This window comes from Primulina eburnea, chromosome 11, assembly GCF_022965805.1.
Source record: "Primulina eburnea isolate SZY01 chromosome 11, ASM2296580v1, whole genome shotgun sequence".
NCBI lineage: Eukaryota > Viridiplantae > Streptophyta > Magnoliopsida > Lamiales > Gesneriaceae > Primulina > Primulina eburnea.
Genome location: NC_133111.1, coordinates 3,137,015 through 3,157,172, shown reverse-complemented (window position 1 = coordinate 3,157,172; position 20,158 = coordinate 3,137,015). Strand labels below are relative to the sequence as shown.

Below are 20,158 nucleotides of genomic sequence, written 5' to 3'. Positions count from 1 at the left end.
TTTTGACTATGAGATTGCAAAAAGACCAAGGTTCGATTTCATATTTTATCGGTAAAAAAAATAAAAGAATGATTATAATTTCTCCTGCCATCTGTTATGTACAATAATCAAGAAATTTCTTCTCCATTTCAAGAAACACAAATAAAAAGAGGACGATCACTTGCTATTTCAACTTCACATATCTATCTAGTTGGCCTGAGTTGACAAAATCTCGAGTTCTGCCCACCAAAGAGGAGATGATTTCGGGATTGCCCCTTCGGGTTCAATCCCCGTTATTTCTCTCAGCCTCACACAAACTTCATTCATAACTGGTCTCTGTTTCGAATCAGGATCAACACACGATCTTATCAAACCATCAATAAGTTGAAGTTGATCTTCCTGATATGTTTTCAGAGTAGGATCAATTGTCTCCCTCAAAGACTGTAATCCTCTTAGATAATCCGATGCCCAGTCTTGGAGTGAGTCACTACTACCTACAGCGTACGGGAGTTTACCAGTAACCATCTCAAATAGCATGACTCCAAAACTATAAACATTACTTGAAATATTTGGTTCAGTTTCAGCTGCAGCCTTTTCGTCCAACAAAACAAAATCTGCTAATTTTGCTGCATAATCTTCAGTGAGATATATGGATGAGGAAGTTAAGTTGTTGTGGGCTAGTGATGGTCTCAATGAGTGCATGTGTTCGAGACAGTACGCGACACCCATTGCTACTCTTAGTCGTGCTTCCCAGTCCAAGTGTTCAGCTTCTCTTACTGTAGAATTCACCAGAGTTGGACCAAATTATGAAATGTATTGATAAGAATAGAATTACCATATCAACAATGAATAGATCAAATTTGAATTGATATACTTGGAAAAGTCAAGAGATTTATAAACTCACTGTGTATGTGCTCAAAGAGGGTTCCATTGGGAGCGTACTCGAAAATCATCATCCTAGTGAAAGGTTCCTCTTCCTCACAATATCCAAGTAGGCTAACAAAATTCTTGTGATTTACTTTGGATAATGTGTCAATCTGAGACAAATAACACGCCAAATTGATTTTCAAGAAAAGGAAAAATTACCATGAGTTGCAAGAAATATGACTGCGTGTTCAAGCTAGCAAAGATCAAAGTATGGAATCTCAAATCAAGAATCAACATTATATAAAAGGTACCTTCTTTCTGAACTGAGCTTCCACACTATTCGTCCACTCTTTCGCAGATCCTGTTGCAATAGATGCTACAGCTATCTCAACTCCGCTAGACAAGGTACCTTTATACAGTGTGCAAACTGAAGAAGAGGCAATCACATTGCTAAAATCTTCACAAGCAACCTCGAGTTCAGATTTTTGAAGTTTCGGGACCCCTGAAATACCAAATATATAAAATCTATCAATTGAGAACATTATGATCAATAAATACTTCTGACAAAATTTTTAAGAAGTTAATAAACTCTCAGGCATACAAATTGTCATTAAAGGGCCTCACACATGTTTAAAGAAGAGTAGCAAAACATCAAGACATTTTACTTGGAATTAGGAAAATATTCGAAGTAACATTACATGGTGAAATGAACCACGTAAAGGGTAAAAATATAAAGAGGTGAAATGAAAAGAAACAGTAAAATACCAGTTACAAATGCTCTCCTCAATGGTCCACTTAGTCCAGTAGCCCAGGGATTTACGGCAGCGACCTTACCACTCTTCCAATAGAAGAAGCAAACAAGTAAAAGTAGGACAAATCCAATGGCGGGAGACAGTATAAGAAGTTGACGACTCTTCTTAGAATTTTCAGTAGATGTGCCAGGACTTTCTGTTGGGGCAGGAAGCGAAGGAGGAAAAACACGTGTAACGGGAGAGAGGGAAGGATAAAAGGATGGTGCTAATGCAACAGGAGATGGAGACGGAGACGGAGAAGGAGAAGGAGATGGGGAAGATGAATTTCTTATTGTGGGTATTGGTGGGGGAAGAAATCTCCAACCTCGCCTCCGTGCTCTAGGAGTTTCTTGTAACAATTTTCTTTGTGGCGCTTCTCCTTTTTCCAGAGAATCCCTGTGAAGGCAAGGAAAATGTCAACTTGAAAAGTGAAAACACCTTAGAATCTTAATCGGGAGGGACACTGTCATTATACACAAAAAACAAAGGAGAAAACAAGCCTCGCCTTGTTTGCTTTGTTAAAAAACATTTTTCTGCTTTTAGAAAAAATGCAATTTATTCTGTGTCAGGCCAAAATGAGATCTAATAAGAATACAAGAATTGTGGGAGGCTAAAATAATTGCATAGTTACAACATGAAGGCGATTGCATTGTTGAAGTAGCAAAAGGATTGGTTCTTATATCGCCCCAACCATCAATTATTGGACTGAAATTCAAGTGTGCTTGGCATTACTAATTTTTCTAACTAAATCATTAAAGAACTACATGAATTAATGAACTTCAATTCAAATTTCTTATACTGGATTATCATGAGTATGGAAGTTCGCATGTGCTGAAGATTTACCACAAGACTGAATTGCTATTCCTTATGGGGCCCGATAGCAACTCTTCCTCCACTTGAACTTCAGATAGCTTTTGGAGTTCATAAATTTCATCACATCTGCTGCTAAGAAGCTCATTATTGTCTAGCAAACTGCATCAAACAGAAAGTAAACATTAAGAAGATCAAGGAAAAAGAAAATTTCAACAAGAATATATCTAGTTTTATTGTAAACTTACAGGATTGCCAATGAGAAGTTATTGCCAAGCTGACATGGAACCTCTCCACTGAAGTTATTGTATCCAAGATCTAATACCTCTAAGTCCTTTAATATTGCTAACTTTTGGGGGATTACGCCAGAAAAAGAATTGTTGCGCAAGTTTCTACAAAGAAATTTAAGTAAAAAAAAATGCAAGAAAACAAATTTTTTCAATAAGAAATCAATGAGTTGCATCTTACATGGATTTCATGTGAACCAAGTCCCCCAAATCAGGAGCCAGGGTACCGCTCAGACAGAGATCTTCCAGGTTCCTAGAGATAAAGGTTCAAAAAACCGTGATATACCTGATATAAAGTAAAATCTAATAATTGTTTTTAAGGGGAAAGATGTGGACTATGACAATAATTCACGATTTTCATTGATTTGATCGATGAAGGACGTTTTTGCAGTTTACTTTTCTGCTTGACTAGATAGGAGAACAGAATTCAATTAACAACATTGAACCTGACTCATGCTAAGAGCACGAAAAACAATGCATAGCACCCCCACATGCATCAACCAATTTAGATGGAACATAAAATTTGAATTGAAATATTTCCACAACAAATTAACTTTTCATTTCGCTTCAAGTGGTTCATAGTGCTTGATGGTGTCATATCTGCAAGGACGTGTGTAAATGTTTGTGCATGTGATTGGTTCTGTAGCACAAATGGAAAAGTGATAGAGCTTTAGTATAGCTTTCACTCCTATAATAGATTCTTCGCTAGGATTACACGCTGCTTCTGCAATATCGAACGAGAGCCAGAGGGGTCAAGTAGATGGGAGTCTTGCGGTAAACCACTAATCCACTAAAGTCAGGCAGCAATTCATATACGTCCACTAATCCACTAATCCACTAAGTTCCACGTACAAAAAAATCTCAGCAAACCATTAAGTAGTAATACGATCGAAGTTATGTTCGTTATATGTCCAGCTATAGCCTATAATCCAAAATTCGAAAGCACAAACATGCTCTTGACCAGATCAGTTATTGTATATGCTAACCCCTATAAAAACCTCTATTTTTTCCTTAATAATATGTTTTTCACAGCTGGCAATACCAATATCAACCCTACAAAGAGAGTTTATTGATAAAAACAAATCAACGTACCAACACTCATTTTCAATAATCCAAACATCTTTTGTTCGATGAAGTTCCGTACCAGAAACCCAATTATAAGACAAGATGCCCATGAAATTGCAGGTAAAACAACATCCAGAAACGGTAAAAAGAACTTTTTTTAAAAAAAAAAAAATCATCCCTTCAACATTAGAAAAGTTTTATTCGTATCAAGTCAAAATCAGAAAATGATAATCATTTGAAGCAGTAATTTACTTACAAAGCTACAACATATCCTTGTGAGCACCCAACTCCAAACCAAGAACATGGACTTTCTATTCCTACTTCATCAATCCAATTTGATAAAGCCCCAAAAGGATCACTCATCACATTCTCTTTAAATTTCAGCAAAGCCACACCTAAAATACACACACAAATAATTAAAAATAAACAATAAAGCTTCAACTTCAATTTCTCAACTTCTTTAACAACTAAAAACTTGAAAAAGAAAAAGAAAAAAAATACACAGCAAAGATAGGTCAAATAAAGCTCACACCTTCATCATTGAGGGACAAGCAAATGGTTAAGTTCTGCAGACATAGACAGTATACCGCAATTGCCGCCAGGAGACTATTTCCAGATCTCCAAAACTCTTTCATTTCAACAAAAACCAAAACAAACCCATGATTATTTTTCATCAGATTTAATAACTACAAGTTTCTTGAGAAAATCGTCGTTGCAGAATGAGTTGAATCGGACAATGCACCGACCAGAACAGAAATTGGACCAACAAAACTAGAAGGAAATATCATATAAAAAGATTCTCTCGCGTAATTTTGAAGAAACCAAGTAAATACAAAGGCTATTACTTGAAAAAACGCGTGGGACTTGTCTTTAGCAGAAGAGAAACTTCGACCTCAAAGAATGGCTTTCTTTGACTTAGACAATCTGCTGAAAGGACGAAGTTAGTTCAAAATCATTCCGACCGGGTGAGTGCATGTGTGCGTCGATTTATATGGTGGAAATTCCGAGGATTCTTCCCAGGTTGCCGTGTTGGATGATGAACTGCTGACCAAAATATTAATATTAAAAAGAAGCTGCTACGGGGAAAACCTTAATCTTGGATGTCTCGCTAGATACGACTGAATCTATTCAAAATCTAGTCCAGACAAAAATTGGTGTGAGACGGTTTTATATGTCATATTTTGTGAGACGAATCTTTTATTTGGGTCATACATATAAAAATATTACTTTTTATGCTAAGAGTATTACTTTTTATTGTCAATATTGACATGGTTGATCTATTTCACAGATAAAAATTCGTGATACCATTTTACAAGAGACTCACTCTTTAGTAAAAGTGTCACGTGCTACCGTATCATTTGATCTGTGTATAGGAATAGTTAAAAATAATTTATTTATACGAAAATTATTTTACTCTAATAAATATAATTATTTTTATTGATAACATAGCTAACAATAAATATATATAATTTAAGCAAAAGTTGTGTAGATGCTATATTTTAGGTGTAATTGCACTAAATTGAGTAAAAGCTTAAAAATATATAATTTTTTGAAACAAGACGACGTAAAAGCCAAATTTTATCGTTAAACATCTAATTTTCTTAGTCAATAAACTCACAAAAAATAAAGAAAATTGGTGGAAATAAGTCGATAACACCGGATATCGAACGGACATTTCTACTATTATTTATGTAAATACAAAATATAGAGAAGTTCTGTTAAATATAAAATTTACAATAAAATTTTGCTGGAAAATGATTAGAAATCGTAGGAAACATAGGGAAACAGTTACTGAAATGATGGGAAGATCAAAAAAACTTTAACGATGAAATTTGGAGAGTTGCTATTTAGAGTTTTGGTGAGTTTGCTCTCAGTCTAATTCATCTCTTCTTCGTGTTTTGTCTAACTTTCTTGCGGTTACTCTAACACCTCAATAGTTACTCCAACCTTATAGAAATTCGACTTTGGTTTAAACTAAAAAACTATATATCCAAATTGGAAGAAAAAAAAAAAACTGAAAACCAAACCGAATCGAAAACTAAACTTTTTGACGTGGATATAAAAATTAAAATCGACGTTTATATTATTAGATTTCAGATTATATAGGTTAAAACCAAACCAACCGAAAAAACGAATTTAATTAGATCAATAATTTTATTTATATTTGAATTATATATTTATAAAATAATATTTAATGCATTAAGTATGTTTTCGTTAATTTTCACTTGATAGTTGTTTATTTAGATCTTATATTTAAAACATTTATTTAAAAATTAACCAAAATGATAATATATTATGATTTAAAATATATTTTAATTATTAATTTAAATAATTTATATCGAACTCAAATAAACCTAACCGTTTTGATAGAAAATCGAATCGAACGGAAAGTAAATGATTCAGATATCAAATTATATATTTCCAAGATTGGAATAATTTTGTAAAACCAAACCGAACGGAACGATAATCACCCTACTCTTCATTATTCTCTCTGAACGTGTAAAATCGAACTTCCATTTTCTTTTAATTATCATTTTACTTAGTTCACGCAACATATACAACCCTTTGGTTCAAATTAAATTTAGCACGTTCAATCATTATTGTAAAAATTTCATGAACTTGTCATATCGGGTCCAAATTTCAATTTTAGTGCAAACAAAGAGATATTTTGCAATAAAAAAAATAATTTGTCATAAAAAAATTTTTTTTTAGGGTCGGTCAGATAATTATCTCACAAGATTGACATGTTCGTTAATAATGTATATACATATACTTTTTGATCTTATCTGTAGTTTCTGTATTTATTTTTAATACTTTTTATTTCATTTTTAATAATTTAATTTCATTATGGACTTTTAATAATTTTTAAGTATTACTTTATTTATAGAATATTTTATAACCTAATCGGATTTTATGATCTTTCACTTGATTTGTGTATAGTTTTAAGAAATGTATTCGTCCAATTATATTTACAATAAAATACTAAGTAACAATATGTATGTTGAAACACGTAAAGAATAAGTGAACTTAATAACATATGCGTTACGTATATAATAATTTGAAAGCATTTAAATGAAAATTTGCTTAAAGAGTAGGTTTTGATGGAATTTCATTTTAAAAAGTAATTAATCCGAAGTGGAAAGACCAAAAAAATAAGGATTATAATGTTTTTTAAAAAATAAAATTTAAACATTTTCATTTTCGTTTTCTAAATTGTTTATAAATTAATTATTTCATCGAAACTAAACTTGCTACTGGCCCATTTCTTAACATTTTGGACTGGGCTTTAAACATGTAGTATAAAGCCCACCACTGTAGTCCGTAATCTTGAATATTGGGTCGATGTAATTTGCCTAAATTGGGGGTGATATTTTTTTTAATAATAAATAATTCTAACTAAAAATAAAATATCAAATATAAAAAAAAAGACAAAAATTTGTATGAGACGGTCTTATAGGTCATATTTGTGAGACGGATCTCTTATTTGGGTTATCCATAAAAAAGTATTACTTTTTATGCTAAGAGTATTATTTTTTATTGTTAATATGGGTAGGGTTGACCCGTCTCACAGACTAAGATCTGTGAGACGGTCTCACATGAGACTCACTCAAAAAAAAATATTTCTTAATATTTTTTATTTAAAAATGTATTATTAAATTGAATTTGCGGTAACTACATAGGGATGTAAATGAGCCGAGATGTTCGCGAGTTTTTCGGATCTCGGCTCGTTAAAAAGCTCGTTCGGGCTTGTTCGTTAAGCTTATCGAGCCGAGCCCGAGCCTTATTTTGGGCTCGACAATTTTGTTGAGCCGAGCTTGAGATTAATGATGTTCGGCTCGTTAGCTCGTGAACATGTTCGATAATAGGTTCGTGAGCTCAAAATTGAGCTCGGCTCGTTTAGTTGGCTCGTGAGCTCGAGCTCGGCTCGTTTAGCTGGCTCGTGAGCTCGAATTCGAGCTCGGATCGTTTAAGTGGATGATGGGCGAAAAAAACGGAAATATCAGCGAAGGTTTTTAATAAACCGTTGCTATATAGCGACGGTCTGCATTAAAACCGTCGCATATTAAATTTAGCGACGGTTTCTTAAAACCCGTCGCTATTATAGCGACGGGTTACATAAAACCGTCGCTATAATAGCGACTGTTATGAATAAACCGTCGCCGATTAATATTAGCGACGGTTTTAGTAGACCGTCGTTAAAAGCAACGGTTTCGTTTAGGGTTTAGGGTTTAGGGTTTAGCGTTGTCCTTACAATCGAAAAAAATGTCAGAACAAACCATATTTAGACGAAATTACAAACCATTTGTGTTTTCTAATAAAAATTACAAAATTGTGGATGTCAATCGAAAAAAGAGTCTTAAATACTACGAACCATTTGTGTTTCTTACGCAAGCTTCGCAAGTTGTGTATTTGACTTATCCAACAACGAAGAAAGCAAAATCAGATTGGATGCGTGTGAGTACTCTACGTAGGCGAGCTTATGTCACTGATGTTGAGCCAAATACTGAGCATAATCAAATTGATGTGAACGATGCATTTCAAAACAACGAGAGTGGACCTCATGACATCTCAACTCAATTTCTTTTATCGTCTCAAAATATAGTCGGTGTTAATGTTATGTACGACAACGAAATTGATTTGAACTGAAAGTGAAATAGAAGAGGTTCAATATTCGAGCGACGGTGTTCGTGACATTTATTGAATTGTACTTTGGAAAAAATATAAATTTCATTAATTATAAATGTTAATGTTTTACAATTATTGAATTTATTTTAGCGAGCACGACATGGCAGAGATCTAACGTCATGGGAGCTATACGTTCACACACATCGACATGCAGATGGATCTTTCGTTGACACGCGATTCGCCTGCTCCACGTAAGTTTATTAAATTTCGTTATTCTCATCAACGTTACATTAAGAAAATTCAATTTCATTCATTTTAAATCAACATCACAGGAAGAGATGTAGCGCTACATGGCTGATTGATTTTGTATGAAACACTTGTAATATTATTTGCAGATTAATAATATGATTACATTTCTCAAACTTTGTTAAGTTTTTTTCGATTATACAACACAATATATTTTTATTTCAGATTTAAATAATTATAACATTTAAAAAAAAACAATTATCGACGGTTTTTTGTTCAAACCGTCGCGACATTAGCGACAGTTGTAGAAAAACGTCGCCGATCTATGCGTAACCGTCGCTGTTGGCGACGTTTTTGTAACTACCCGTCGCTATTAGCGACGGTTTTTTCAATACCCGTCGCTATTAGCGACGCTTTTCCTCGAAACCCGTCGCTATTAGCGAACCCGAGCCAGGCTCATTAACCAAGATAAACGAGCCATTAACGAGCCGAGCCCGAGCTTCAAACCCGAGGCTCGTAACGAGCTCGAGCCGAGCCCGAGCCGAGAAAAAAGTGAAACGAGCCGAGCCCGAGCCCGAGCCAACTACTGCTCGGCTCGGCTCGACTCGGCTCGGCTCGGCTCATTTACATCCCTATAGGCTATAACTACATATACATAAAAAGATAACCAAAGCGAATCAACTTCTTCGATCATTTCCCCCACAAAATCACATGCCGCCACCCTATCAAGTCCTTTTCACTATGTCATCGTCTTCTTGTTTGCAAGAAACTCAATCCGAGTCGAATGATTCGAATTCAACCCTTTCATTTCCTTTATCCTTCACCCTTTTCACACGAATGGAAAAACTGGTGGAACTTTCTGATTCAGAAATACGCATAGACTTTGTGTTAGACTGCAAATGCCGCACCTACATTCAGCTCAAATCCCTGGTTTCCGTTGCAACTTTAGCTTTCAAGGTCCAAACATCTTCCCCCCACAAGTTCCTTGTCAACCCGCCAAGCGGGTTTGTTGTCCCGCTATTCTCCGCCACCTTCCAGATCATACTCAAGCCTCAATCTCACCTGCCTCCAACGTTCAATTCCCACGTTCCCCTTCTGATAGATTCCTCCTCAAGACCGCCGTTGCTCCTGATTTGAATCTCGACTCCCCAGAGTCGACTCAGTCCGAGCTTGTGAACCGTTGGTTCAACTCAGTGCTACAAACTCCCACGTACGACGTGACGCTCAAGGTGTATTTTTTGTGGGTCTTTTTCTCCTGACGCATGCCGTTGGTGCGGGAGATTTTGAAGCCGTAAAGGGCATCCATCTCTTGCAGAGCCAAGAAGCAAACCACTGAAAGAGAATAGAAGATGTTTTGGTTTATTCGATGAATATCAGTTATTTATAATGGACATATGACATCCTCTCTCGTCCATTTGGTATGAACGTTGGACATAAGTGAATGATGGAAGATATGATTTTAATGTCTTAATTGGCCAAATTCTGGGTGGAGTACCGTGCAACATTCCGAATTTCCAATACTAGAATAGGGAGCCTCAATCTGACCATATATTTGGATTAGTCGTAGATAGAAGTAGCCAAAATCCTCGACGGGGCAAAGCAGTGCTCCAAGCTGTCAGACGCAGTGAACTTGAACTGCTAGCATCTCTGCTAGATATGGGAGCAACTACAAACTTCTGTGATCAATATGGTTTAACTTCCCTTCGTGTTTCGTCTCTCAAAGGACACAAAGATGCAGTCATGATGCTTATTGAATTTGGGGCTCACCTGCCGAAGGCCATACACCACTCCATTTAGCCGTTGAAGGAGGCAGTACAGCGACAGTCGAGGTTCTCATCGATCGAGGAGCCAACATGCAAGAGCAAGACTGGCGCAACTCGTTTATATATTATGTTCAGAGCTTTTGCTAGACAAAGAGCGCGCTTTTTGTTGCATCAGCGCATCTTCTTCACATCCGAAATAACATGCTTCTGCTTATTTTGTCCGCTTTTGTACTGGGCCGTTAGCGTTGGTGTTGTTGAGCTAGTGTAATTTCGCAACGTGTACTGTAAAAAAAAAACATTTGTATCGTAATGGTGTTGGATATTATTATTAATTAAACCCATTATACGGTAAGAAAAAAATAAAAGGCGTCGCGAAAGCAGGATTCGAACTTGCGCAAGCAGAGCCCTACGGACATATCGACCATTTCTCTGACAGACAATCTAGAGGGGTGGTTAACCTCGTAAATTTTAATTATACAATAAAACAAAGCATAATAAATATTTGAAATTAAAATACTTTATTAATTTAGTTATGTAAAATTTTCAAGTACTCTTATATTAAGTTTGGAGAATCAATAATTGTCTTTTAAAAAAATTAAAAAAAAAACATTATTCCATCAACATAAATTTCTCTTAAAAAATTTACAGATAAATTTCATGTAACCTTTTATACTAAAAGAAAACTCATCCTTGCTCGAATTCAAATACCAGCTATGGAACCATTATCCCAATACTCAATGAACCAGCAATTTGGGAATTTGGGAGGACTCGAGATTTTAAGAAACAAATAACATGAAAACACAGGTACCAAAGACAATGTAATTATGTTAGATCAACTAGCATAACAGGGTCGAGTGAAATTTACTAATACCGAAACTAACTTTCCACAATCACCTACAACTAAGTCTCTCACACCCCTGCTGTCTAACACAGACACAAACTATATCAACTAGCAGCAAACTCGAACGTACTGATGCAATGAGCTCCCCTCTCAAGCAACAGCTTCTTCTTCTCGAAGTAGCATCTGATCAAAGTGCCACACTCCTGATATTCAATAAGGAAAATGTCAGGCATTAAAAAAAATACCAAGGCTTTTACATATGCAGCAGAAGTTAAGAGGCTGAAAAAGGGCAAGTGGATTTTTATTGTGTACCATGTCCTTTGCCCACTCTTCTCAACTGTGCGACATATTCTGATATCTTCTTGATAGATTCCACCTGAATAGGAAATTTACCAAGATTAGTTTTGTACCACCACACTGTGGAAACCAAGAAAACTTCATGTGTCCTCAAAGATTGAAAAGAACAGGGAACCTGCTCAGCTAAGAACTCGCTCTCGATGAAGTCGATCAACTGCACATCATGATTATGGGTGGCCACCTGTTACGTTCCAATCATAAAAAACATCCTTATCAGCCTTCTTTAACAGTACTACAATATCGAGCACAAAGTATCACCATAATGTTCAGGTAAACAGTAAGCCTAAAACAGACTTACAGCATGCAAATTCAGAAGCTTCTCATTTGTCAACTTCTCCAAAGACAAAGCGAGCTCCATTGCTGTAAGGTAAATTAATGATCATTCATATCATGATATCAAGAATAAGGGACAGGAAAGTGCATGCGTGAAACTTAAGATTAAGCATATCAGGCACCAACAATATGCTATGGATGACCAGAAAAGCAACACCGTATACATAGAAAGAAGTGGGGTGGTGATGGCAGTGTCTAGGGAGAGCTTGGATGTCGAACAAACCGACCACAATGTCTATGTGCTAGGTAGTCAAAAAGGACCGCAGTAGGTAGTTAATTACTGCCCTAAGAAGGGGGAGGAGGGGTTGCGAAAAACCATTGTCTATAACTATCAGAACAGTAAAACAATCAGGGCACTACCTTTTACTTTTGTTTATTTATAATATCGGCCAATTGTGAGGTGTTGAATAACCCAAAAATGATGTTTTAAATGTGTGATAGCTTAATATGAGACCCACAAAATAGAGAGAATCCTAATGTTTTCAGATGTAGGGAAAATTTATTGACTATGATCCCCATATCATGGCCCCCACTTGCTAATTCTGGTAGCATCAAAGATTCGTGCAAGGTATACAGAATATGAACCCTCTGTATCTTCATTGCTACACATCGTAGAGCAATACATACTCATCACAGAGATATTGTCAATCACAAGAAATCTCCCCTTGGACCCCAAAAAATTTTTTGGATACCACCAAAAAACAGTTTGCAAATGAATATTCTTTGTATTTGTAATTTATTGCTAACCGCAAGAAAATGTATGCACTAGACAAAAAACGGTCCCCATTCTTGATGCCAACATTGAATAGACATAGAAAACCAGAGGATCAGTGTTGACAACAGATTCACACACAACCATTCACAATAAACACAACTATTCCTTCCAAAGAAAATATCTCCACATTGTATTCTACATTGATTAGACCAACACCGATCAGAAAAGAGTCATTTACCATATAATGCATCTCCTTTCTCAGCATGATCAAACTCTGACAATGGCATCAAGATCGATTGCAGCTTCACTTTACCACCTCGCTTGTTCTGAATTCGATCAACAAATTTACATTGCGTTAGGGTGGACGGATTTCAACTCCATGGATTTCGATTTTAATGTTAATAATGAAACAATAGATCAAATCCATCATTTTTAACATGGAATATTATATAAACATTGAACATGAAAGGAGTGAATTTGAAGTTTATTATGTTAGTTCTCTAACAACAAAAATACGTTTCAATAGGTAAAATCCTTCCATCCAATCACAACTTTATAGAACTTATAATTAGATTAAAGCTAAACTACAAAAGCAAAAAAAATATAAGAAGCGCAAATGATCAAACACCTGGTATTTCATAAACTTTTCGGCGTGTTCTCTTTCTTCTTCGCTAGACTCCTTGAAAAATCTGTACAAAAACAAATAAACAAACAACCCAGAGTCAATAACATAACTTACAAAGGTACAAGGGAGACTTGAAAAAAAAACGTTAACGAAATTCCAGGACTCACTTTGCCAGACCCTTCAAAGCAACGTTATCTCGATCAAAGTAGGCGTACATGGCATGGTACACATACGAAACATTGTACTCCACGCTGTAGTCATTCCAAAATGGTGACATAAAAAAACCCATTTCAGAATCAAAACTCGATTATTTTTTCCACAAAAGAAAATATATCAAATCAACAAAAACTCAAAGACCAAACCAAATCCTTACTTGATTTGTTCATTGACAGCTGCCTCGGACTCATCCGCGTACTTCTGTCGAGCAAGAGAAGCTTGAGGAACAGTAGGCACAAGCATGAGCTCCTTCTTCACCTCCTCAAAAGGCTCAAAAACGACACCAGTTAAGGGCTTGTTATTCGCCTGCTTCGATGCGCACACAACACATCCATTTCCATTTCCGCTCCTCCTGTTCGAAATGGCGAAGGAAGAAGCCGACGAGAACAGAGCGCTCAAGCTCTCGCTTTTAGGATTCGAAAGACCGAAAGCAGGCTGAGAAGCATTCAAAATCATTTTTTTCTTGATTATATGAAGAAACTGGATTTGGTGGGCGAGAATTTTTTTGAGGAAGACCAGTGTGTGCGTGGGGGAATGGGGATATGTATCTACCAGGAAACGGAAGCACGGGAGTTGAATGGACGGCAGGATGTGAGAAACGTGGAGGGACAGGATTGAGTGGTTGAAGGGGCGCGTGGCTGACTCGTGGAATGCTCTGGAGTCTGGACAAGTCAGGGGGACAGGATGTACATGAAAAAGATTTATCTATTACTTTTTTAATTAATTATAATTATTTTCTTTTCCATCTTTGTCATCTACTTCAAATTAAATATCAAAAAAATAATATTATTTATGTCATATTTATAAATTCATAAAATTATCTCACTAAACTGAAATTGATTTAAGGATAAGAGCATCATTTTATGAAGTCTATTTCGTGGTTGTCCAATAGAAATATTTTTATCATGCCATGATTGAATTGTTAATTGAATTCTATAAATGTATATATATATATAGAATTATGTCTACACTAACAAGCATATCCTCATTATTACCAATAAAAATCCTTAGCAATCAATTTAGCATATGAAGTTTAAATTTGTTATATCAAACCATAATTATCTACTTCTGTTAAGATTGAAATTTGAACATAACTCAATTCCAAAAGCTAGCTCAAAAAATGAAGATTGTCTAAATTCATATATACAACTCTCAAGCATTTTATCTAACCGATGTGAGACAACTAACACACCCCTCTCACGCTCCATAATGAACATCTGAAACATGAAGTTTACAAATGACTCAATTACGGACAGAACAAATGTCCCAACTATGTGTAATCCAACACACAACAGTAGAACCTGAACTCTAATACCATATTAAGATTGAAACTTAGACCTAACTCAACCTTAAAAGCTAACTCAAGAGAGGAAGATTGTCCAAATTCATATATACAACTATCAAAGATTTTATCCAATCGATATGAGACAACTAACAACTTCACTCAAAATCATTTTTCAAAATTACTCTAAAAAACCCGTTTTTCAAAAAAAATATATAAAAGAAATAAGCGTAAAAAAAAATATGTAGATGGTATAAGTTATGGGTTCGTGCGATCGCATCCCATGAAAGTATCGGCACATAAAAAATTAACTGCAAAAATCATCATATTTACATTTGCATTGCTACTGTAATACTCGTGATCCAAGGCCTAGAACCACTTGCAAAAAATATAAAAAGGGAAAAATAAATAAGTGCCGCGAACAGACGACAGATAAATTTGTCACGTTTAAGGTTCCAAGCCTATGGCTGTCAGCCAAGAAACTGGTTCATTTTCCAGCAAAGCACACTGATCATCTTAGTCCGGCTATACATCTAGAGGTAGTGAATTACGAGTAAGACTCCAGGGACGTTCAAACCATCCAGACATCCATTTAATTAGATCCTTGGTAATGTCTTAGCTTTGCCAAATTTTAAAGCAGATCCTCTGTTCCAGTTAGTTTTGCGTACTGATTTTCGTCGATCTTGCCCTTTTTCAGCTTCTTCAGCAGTCGATACTCATGGGCCAGCTCATCTGCGTCTTCAGCTGACTGGGCAGCACGCCGTTGCTTGGCTGTTTTCTTCCTAATAACAGGGGTTATAGGATTTGAGACAGCTCTCAGTTTCTTCTGTTTTTGTTCTAGCTCTTTCGCAGCTCTTTTTGCTTCCAAGTTTTTCTTTCGTTGTTTCTCTCGAGATTTATCCCTAGATAAAAAGATATTAGGAGTCTACGTCTGGGTAAATCATTCAAAAAAGAAATAGACAGTACACCCATATTCCATCCGAATACTACCATGCCATGGTAACTCGGTAGCATTCCATGATTCATAGCAATGGAAAAGAAGAGAGGTTCAAAGAAACACATGGCGAAGAAAACCCCTCATAAAAATTACAGTCGTGGATGATTTATCAACCTTCAGCAAGAAATAGATTAAAAGCGGATTCTCACTTGAATTTGATTTCATCCAGTTTTACATCTTCAACTGGGACAAAACCTTCAATAGAAAGAGAGTAATGCTTCACTTCAGGTATCGAAGGGAGCTGCAACAAGCCAAATCCCATACCCAACTTCCCAATTTCAAGTTCTTTCCATCTGCACATCGAAAATTTGTCGTTTAAACATGTAAGACATCCTGTATAATGTTATAATTAAACATGTAAAGTAACCTGAAGATATAAGAACAGTGATGTTCCTTATAGGCACGGATATAAGAGACAAAAGCTCGGAGTCCTTTTTCCATGATGTCACGATCTCTTTTAGCAGCAGCACGAATCTGGAAAGGATAACTTCAGCCATTACATAAACAAACAAGAACCATCACATATCTCATCCACGTGCTCTGTGTTCATCGATATTTTGCCATATTTTTCAGCATAATGTACATTGTACACTGCTAGTAAAAAGACAAGACATGGAAACAAATTGGAAAGAATGAAGATTCTGCATTCTAGAGAGACCTCTTCTGCTTAATTTAACACCAGGCAAGGACCCAATTGTTGTAAGTGAATTGATTTAGTCCATGATCAAAGAAATAAAATGATAAAAAATAGAGTATGAATGCGTGTGATATCTAGTAAATAAAATTCTTCACCTGAGGAATAATGTCAGGAGCATCATCAGAGCATTTTGTACCTTCAAGTGGAACTCTCCTTAATCTAAGGAACTCTATATAGGCTTCCTCCTAAATGTTTAGACAATAATTACATTCGAGAAACCAAAAGAGTCGGGGAACACAGTCAAAGACATAGCCAACAAGATTTAGAGTCTTTCCCCCATAATTTTGAACTGAAAAATTAAACCTTTGGCAACAAGAAGACAATTGCACTTCCTTGCCGGCCCATCCTAGCAGTTCGACCAACTCTGTGCACAAACACATTCGGATCCTGAGGAGGGTCATACTGCATTTTAAAAAAAAGGAAAGAATTCAAATGCTCCAACTCTTGGAATTGTTAATATTAATTTAAAGTTGTGCAAAAAAAGAAAAACAAAAAATATAATTGCTCAAGTTCTACCTGTATAATACAGTCGACACCGGGAATGTCAAGACCACGTGCTGCTACATCAGTGCAAAGAAGAATGCCGCTGGACAAAGACGTAAATAAGTCTAATGCTTTCTCTCTTGCAACCTGCATTGATTCATAATGAAAAAAGACATGGACTACACTGAGCCTTCTGCAACATGAAGGAACGAAGCTTATACAAAAGTATACACAAAATACCTGCTTCATCTTTCCATGAAGAGAGATTAAAGAGAAATCCTTAAGAACAGAAAGGCGTGGAAGTAAAGTGCCCCAGTAATCAACACATGCACAAGTCATGAAATAGCTACAAAAGAAGGGCGATTATTTGTCAAAAAGATCATCTTGAGCTAAAACACCAAGAAAGAAAGGGGTTGCAAATTACAAGAACATAGCAAACTGGATCTCACATTATCAATTTTCGAGTTTTATTCTTAACAAGGATATCAATGAGCTGGGAAGGTTTCTTTTCCGCTTCACATTCAATATACTGAAATTTCATGTAAACATAAATGAAGCCAGCATCAGCATCCCTCGTTAAGTATGGCATTCAAGATATGGAAGTTTTATGCAACCATAAACAACAAGAAAACATCAGTATGTTCGAATTAAGCATCAGTTTATCTGAATCTTAAATTTTGAGCTAAATTAATATCAGTGAATGTAATTGCAGAGATTCAAACTGTTTGAAGAAGATAAAGCCACACCTCAATATGAAGTCCTGAAGGTGTTTTTGCAGAAGTGATTTGCTGAGATGATAATGAATTGTTTGATGTTTTTACTTCAGCTCGAACTTCAACCCTTACAGGATTTCGCAATCCTGCCTTAGATAGCTCTTCAACTGCCTCAGTTTGAGTAGCCGAAAAGAGGCCAGTTCTCCGTAGCTTTGGTAAGCGAGATATAATAGAATTTATCTGCTTCTGGAATCCCATATCTAACAGCCTATCAGCTTCATCTAAAATAAGTATCTGTAGCACCAAATTGAATCTTTTCAAAAACAAGGAATAATTCACTCAGACTTAATCAGAGCAGTGGAGAAACCAAATCACTAAGCAAATTAAACTCCCTAATAAATTCATCAAGCGAACATGAAACCAGGAAATGATATAAACATACAACCTACCTACTAACCTCAGGTAGCAAGGGAAAAGAATGAACAAAAGCTTAACTGATAACTGTTACTATCTTAACCTTCTCCAAGATACTTGACACTAAAGTGGCGATGTGTACCAAAGTCTAAAGATAATCAAACACACGATTTCTTGTCTTACGAGCCAAACTAAACCTTATAGTTTATGGTAAAGGTCGTAGAAACTAAGCAGTAAATGTAAGGACATCCAAAACTTTCACCCTTGTTTCTGACTTGCATGTTTATTTCATAGCCCACATACCATAACAAGGGTTCACAAATTTTAGTGATTTTACACATTGTAAATATGAAACTGTATCATTAGAAGCATCAAAGGAAATGCAAGGTCTTAAGCACTAAAATTCACTACTTCTAAGTAATTGATAAAGTAATAGCAAGTGTTATAAACACAATGAATTCCATTGAAGGCAAAGTTAGGTAATTGAAGAAGAAGTAACTTGTCACAGCAAAGTGAATCCCAAACCAAAAAAAAAAAAATGAAATACATCCATTTCTAAAATGAAGGAAAAAAACCAATACCTCGAGGCTGCGAAAATCCAATATATCCATCCGCTCCATAATATCATACAGCCTTCCAGGTGTCCCAATTAACAAATTTGCTCCTTCGTCTTCTATCTTCGTTACATCAGCTTTCACTTCCGCTCCCCCAACTAACAGCACTGGCCTCATATTTGGCACAGTGGATACAAATGGCTCCGCAACCTTAAATATCTGCGAGGACAACTCCCGAGTAGGAGAAATAATTACTCCCATCACCTGTAACCAGTAAAAGCAATTAGCTATCTACGTGAAAAACACATTTGACCAACGGAAAAAAAGTTCTAAAAAAAGAATCATATGCGCCAAATGTTACACTAAAAAGTACTCCATTAACATAATCAAAACTTCCCAATTACTACTCATTACACAAGTACCCCCGAGCCAAAGTTCTATCCCTCAAAATTGTAAGTAGAATTCACTCGATTTTACGCGTCAATACATTAAACCCCGCAATAAAAATTGAAACTTGGTGTTGTTTATGCATATCGCCGACCTGGTGCGGTTTGGGAACAGAAGCACGGCGGAGGATTTCGACAACGGGTATAACGAAGGCTAGGGTTTTGCCAGAGCCAGTTGCGGCGTCGACAGCCACATCTTTGTAGCTGCAGAGCAAGGGAATTGTTGCGACTTGAACAGGGGTACAAAACTCGAAGGCTTCACGATCAAGGGCCTCTAAAACCGGTTGCGACAGCGGCGGCGTGAGGTCCGAAAACCTGGTACTGGTTAAGGCCTTGTTTAGGTTCGCGTTAGAATCCATTAGTTGTATGCTCGCACTTGGTCGTTCTCGAGTTTAAATAAGGGTATAATTTGTGGTTTAAATTACTAATGTATCTCTCCATTAAATTGTACATTGAGTTGATGTTTTGTGAGATAATATCACGAATTTTTATCTATGATCATCTTTATCGATATTCACAACAAAAAATAATATTTTTAACATAAAAATAATATTTTTTATCGATAAACCAAATAAGAAATATGTTTCACAAAATACGATCGTGAACTCGTCTCACATAAGTTTTTACTTTGTATATTTTGTTGGTCTAAATTTTAAAATCACGTTAAATTAATGAAGGCAAAAACTTGTGTGAGACGGTGTCACGGGTCGTATTTGTGAGACATATCTCTTATTTGGGTCACCCATGAAAAAATATTACTTTTTATGCTAAGAGTATTACTTTTTATTGTGAGGATGGGTAGGGTTGACCCGTCTCACGGATTATGACCCGTGAGACGGTCTCACATGAGACTAACTCATTAATGATAGTGTTTACGTGGGTTTTTTTGTTGACAAAAACTTGTGTGAGACGGTCTCACGGATATTATTTGTGAGACGGATCTCTTATTTGGGTCACCCATGAAAAAGTATCACTTTTTATGCAAAGAGTATTACTTTTTATTTTGAATATGGGTAGAGTTGACCCATCTCACAGATTATAATCCGTGAGA

The 20,158-nt window shown here is 36.0% G+C and overlaps 3 protein-coding genes and 1 pseudogene across 3 annotated transcripts; 1 reads left to right on the top strand and 3 right to left on the bottom strand.

Annotated features, from left to right (window-relative positions):
• Positions 1-21: 21 nt before the first annotated feature.
• LOC140804824 (probable inactive receptor-like protein kinase At3g56050) lies at positions 22-4,867 on the bottom strand. Its single transcript, XM_073160972.1, has 9 exons — positions 4,332-4,867; positions 4,056-4,194; positions 2,916-2,987; positions 2,696-2,839; positions 2,481-2,609; positions 1,612-2,033; positions 1,158-1,348; positions 884-1,016; positions 22-755 (listed from the first exon to the last, which is right to left on the bottom strand). The coding sequence occupies exons 1-9, from the start codon at positions 4,471-4,473 to the stop codon at positions 187-189; spliced, it is 1,941 nt and encodes a 646-aa protein (XP_073017073.1). The 5' UTR covers positions 4,474-4,867; the 3' UTR covers positions 22-186.
• Positions 4,868-9,403: 4,536 nt separating this feature from the next.
• On the top strand, positions 9,404-10,555 carry LOC140805272 (protein VAPYRIN-like; annotated as a pseudogene).
• A 684-nt stretch (positions 10,556-11,239) lies between these two features.
• LOC140806407 (ferritin-2, chloroplastic-like) lies at positions 11,240-14,050 on the bottom strand. The gene is made up of 8 exons (XM_073163061.1): positions 13,679-14,050; positions 13,473-13,556; positions 13,309-13,369; positions 12,919-13,006; positions 11,931-11,992; positions 11,748-11,813; positions 11,588-11,651; positions 11,240-11,478 (listed from the first exon to the last, which is right to left on the bottom strand). The coding sequence occupies exons 1-8, from the start codon at positions 13,975-13,977 to the stop codon at positions 11,426-11,428; spliced, it is 777 nt and encodes a 258-aa protein (XP_073019162.1). The 5' UTR covers positions 13,978-14,050; the 3' UTR covers positions 11,240-11,425.
• Positions 14,051-15,082: 1,032 nt separating this feature from the next.
• Positions 15,083-19,489, bottom strand: LOC140806406 (DEAD-box ATP-dependent RNA helicase 18). Its single transcript, XM_073163060.1, has 11 exons — positions 19,203-19,489; positions 18,689-18,925; positions 17,727-17,987; positions 17,430-17,509; positions 17,221-17,326; positions 17,014-17,127; positions 16,801-16,899; positions 16,593-16,682; positions 16,168-16,274; positions 15,950-16,093; positions 15,083-15,705 (listed from the first exon to the last, which is right to left on the bottom strand). Exons 1-11 carry the CDS (start codon positions 19,464-19,466, stop codon positions 15,435-15,437), a joined length of 1,773 nt encoding a protein of 590 aa, XP_073019161.1. The 5' UTR covers positions 19,467-19,489; the 3' UTR covers positions 15,083-15,434.
• Between the last annotated feature and the right edge of the window lie 669 nt (positions 19,490-20,158).

What these genes read in the sequence shown, in the direction of transcription:
- LOC140806407 (XM_073163061.1), bottom strand. Translation starts at nt 13,977, where the DNA reads ATGATTTTGAATGCTTCTCAGCCTGCTTTCGGTCTTTCGAATCCTAAA. An exon ending in AGCTTCTGAATTTGCATGCT is followed by an intron (nt 11,814 to 11,930) that starts GTAAGTCTGTTT and finishes GGAACGTAACAG; the next exon opens with GTGGCCACCCATAATCATGA. An exon ending in GCGAGTTCTTAGCTGAGCAG is followed by an intron (nt 11,652 to 11,747) that starts GTTCCCTGTTCT and finishes TTTCCTATTCAG; the next exon opens with GTGGAATCTATCAAGAAGAT.
- LOC140804824 (XM_073160972.1), bottom strand. Translation starts at nt 4,473, where the DNA reads ATGAAAAATAATCATGGGTTTGTTTTGGTTTTTGTTGAAATGAAAGAG. An exon ending in TTGGTTCACATGAAATCCAT is followed by an intron (nt 2,840 to 2,915) that starts GTAAGATGCAAC and finishes ATTTCTTTGTAG; the next exon opens with AAACTTGCGCAACAATTCTT. An exon ending in CCTCTTTGAGCACATACACA is followed by an intron (nt 756 to 883) that starts GTGAGTTTATAA and finishes TGAATTCTACAG; the next exon opens with TAAGAGAAGCTGAACACTTG.
- LOC140806406 (XM_073163060.1), bottom strand. Translation starts at nt 19,466, where the DNA reads ATGGATTCTAACGCGAACCTAAACAAGGCCTTAACCAGTACCAGGTTT. An exon ending in TTCATGGAAAGATGAAGCAG is followed by an intron (nt 17,128 to 17,220) that starts GTATTTTGTGTA and finishes GAATCAATGCAG; the next exon opens with GTTGCAAGAGAGAAAGCATT. An exon ending in GTGTCGACTGTATTATACAG is followed by an intron (nt 16,900 to 17,013) that starts GTAGAACTTGAG and finishes TTTAAAATGCAG; the next exon opens with TATGACCCTCCTCAGGATCC.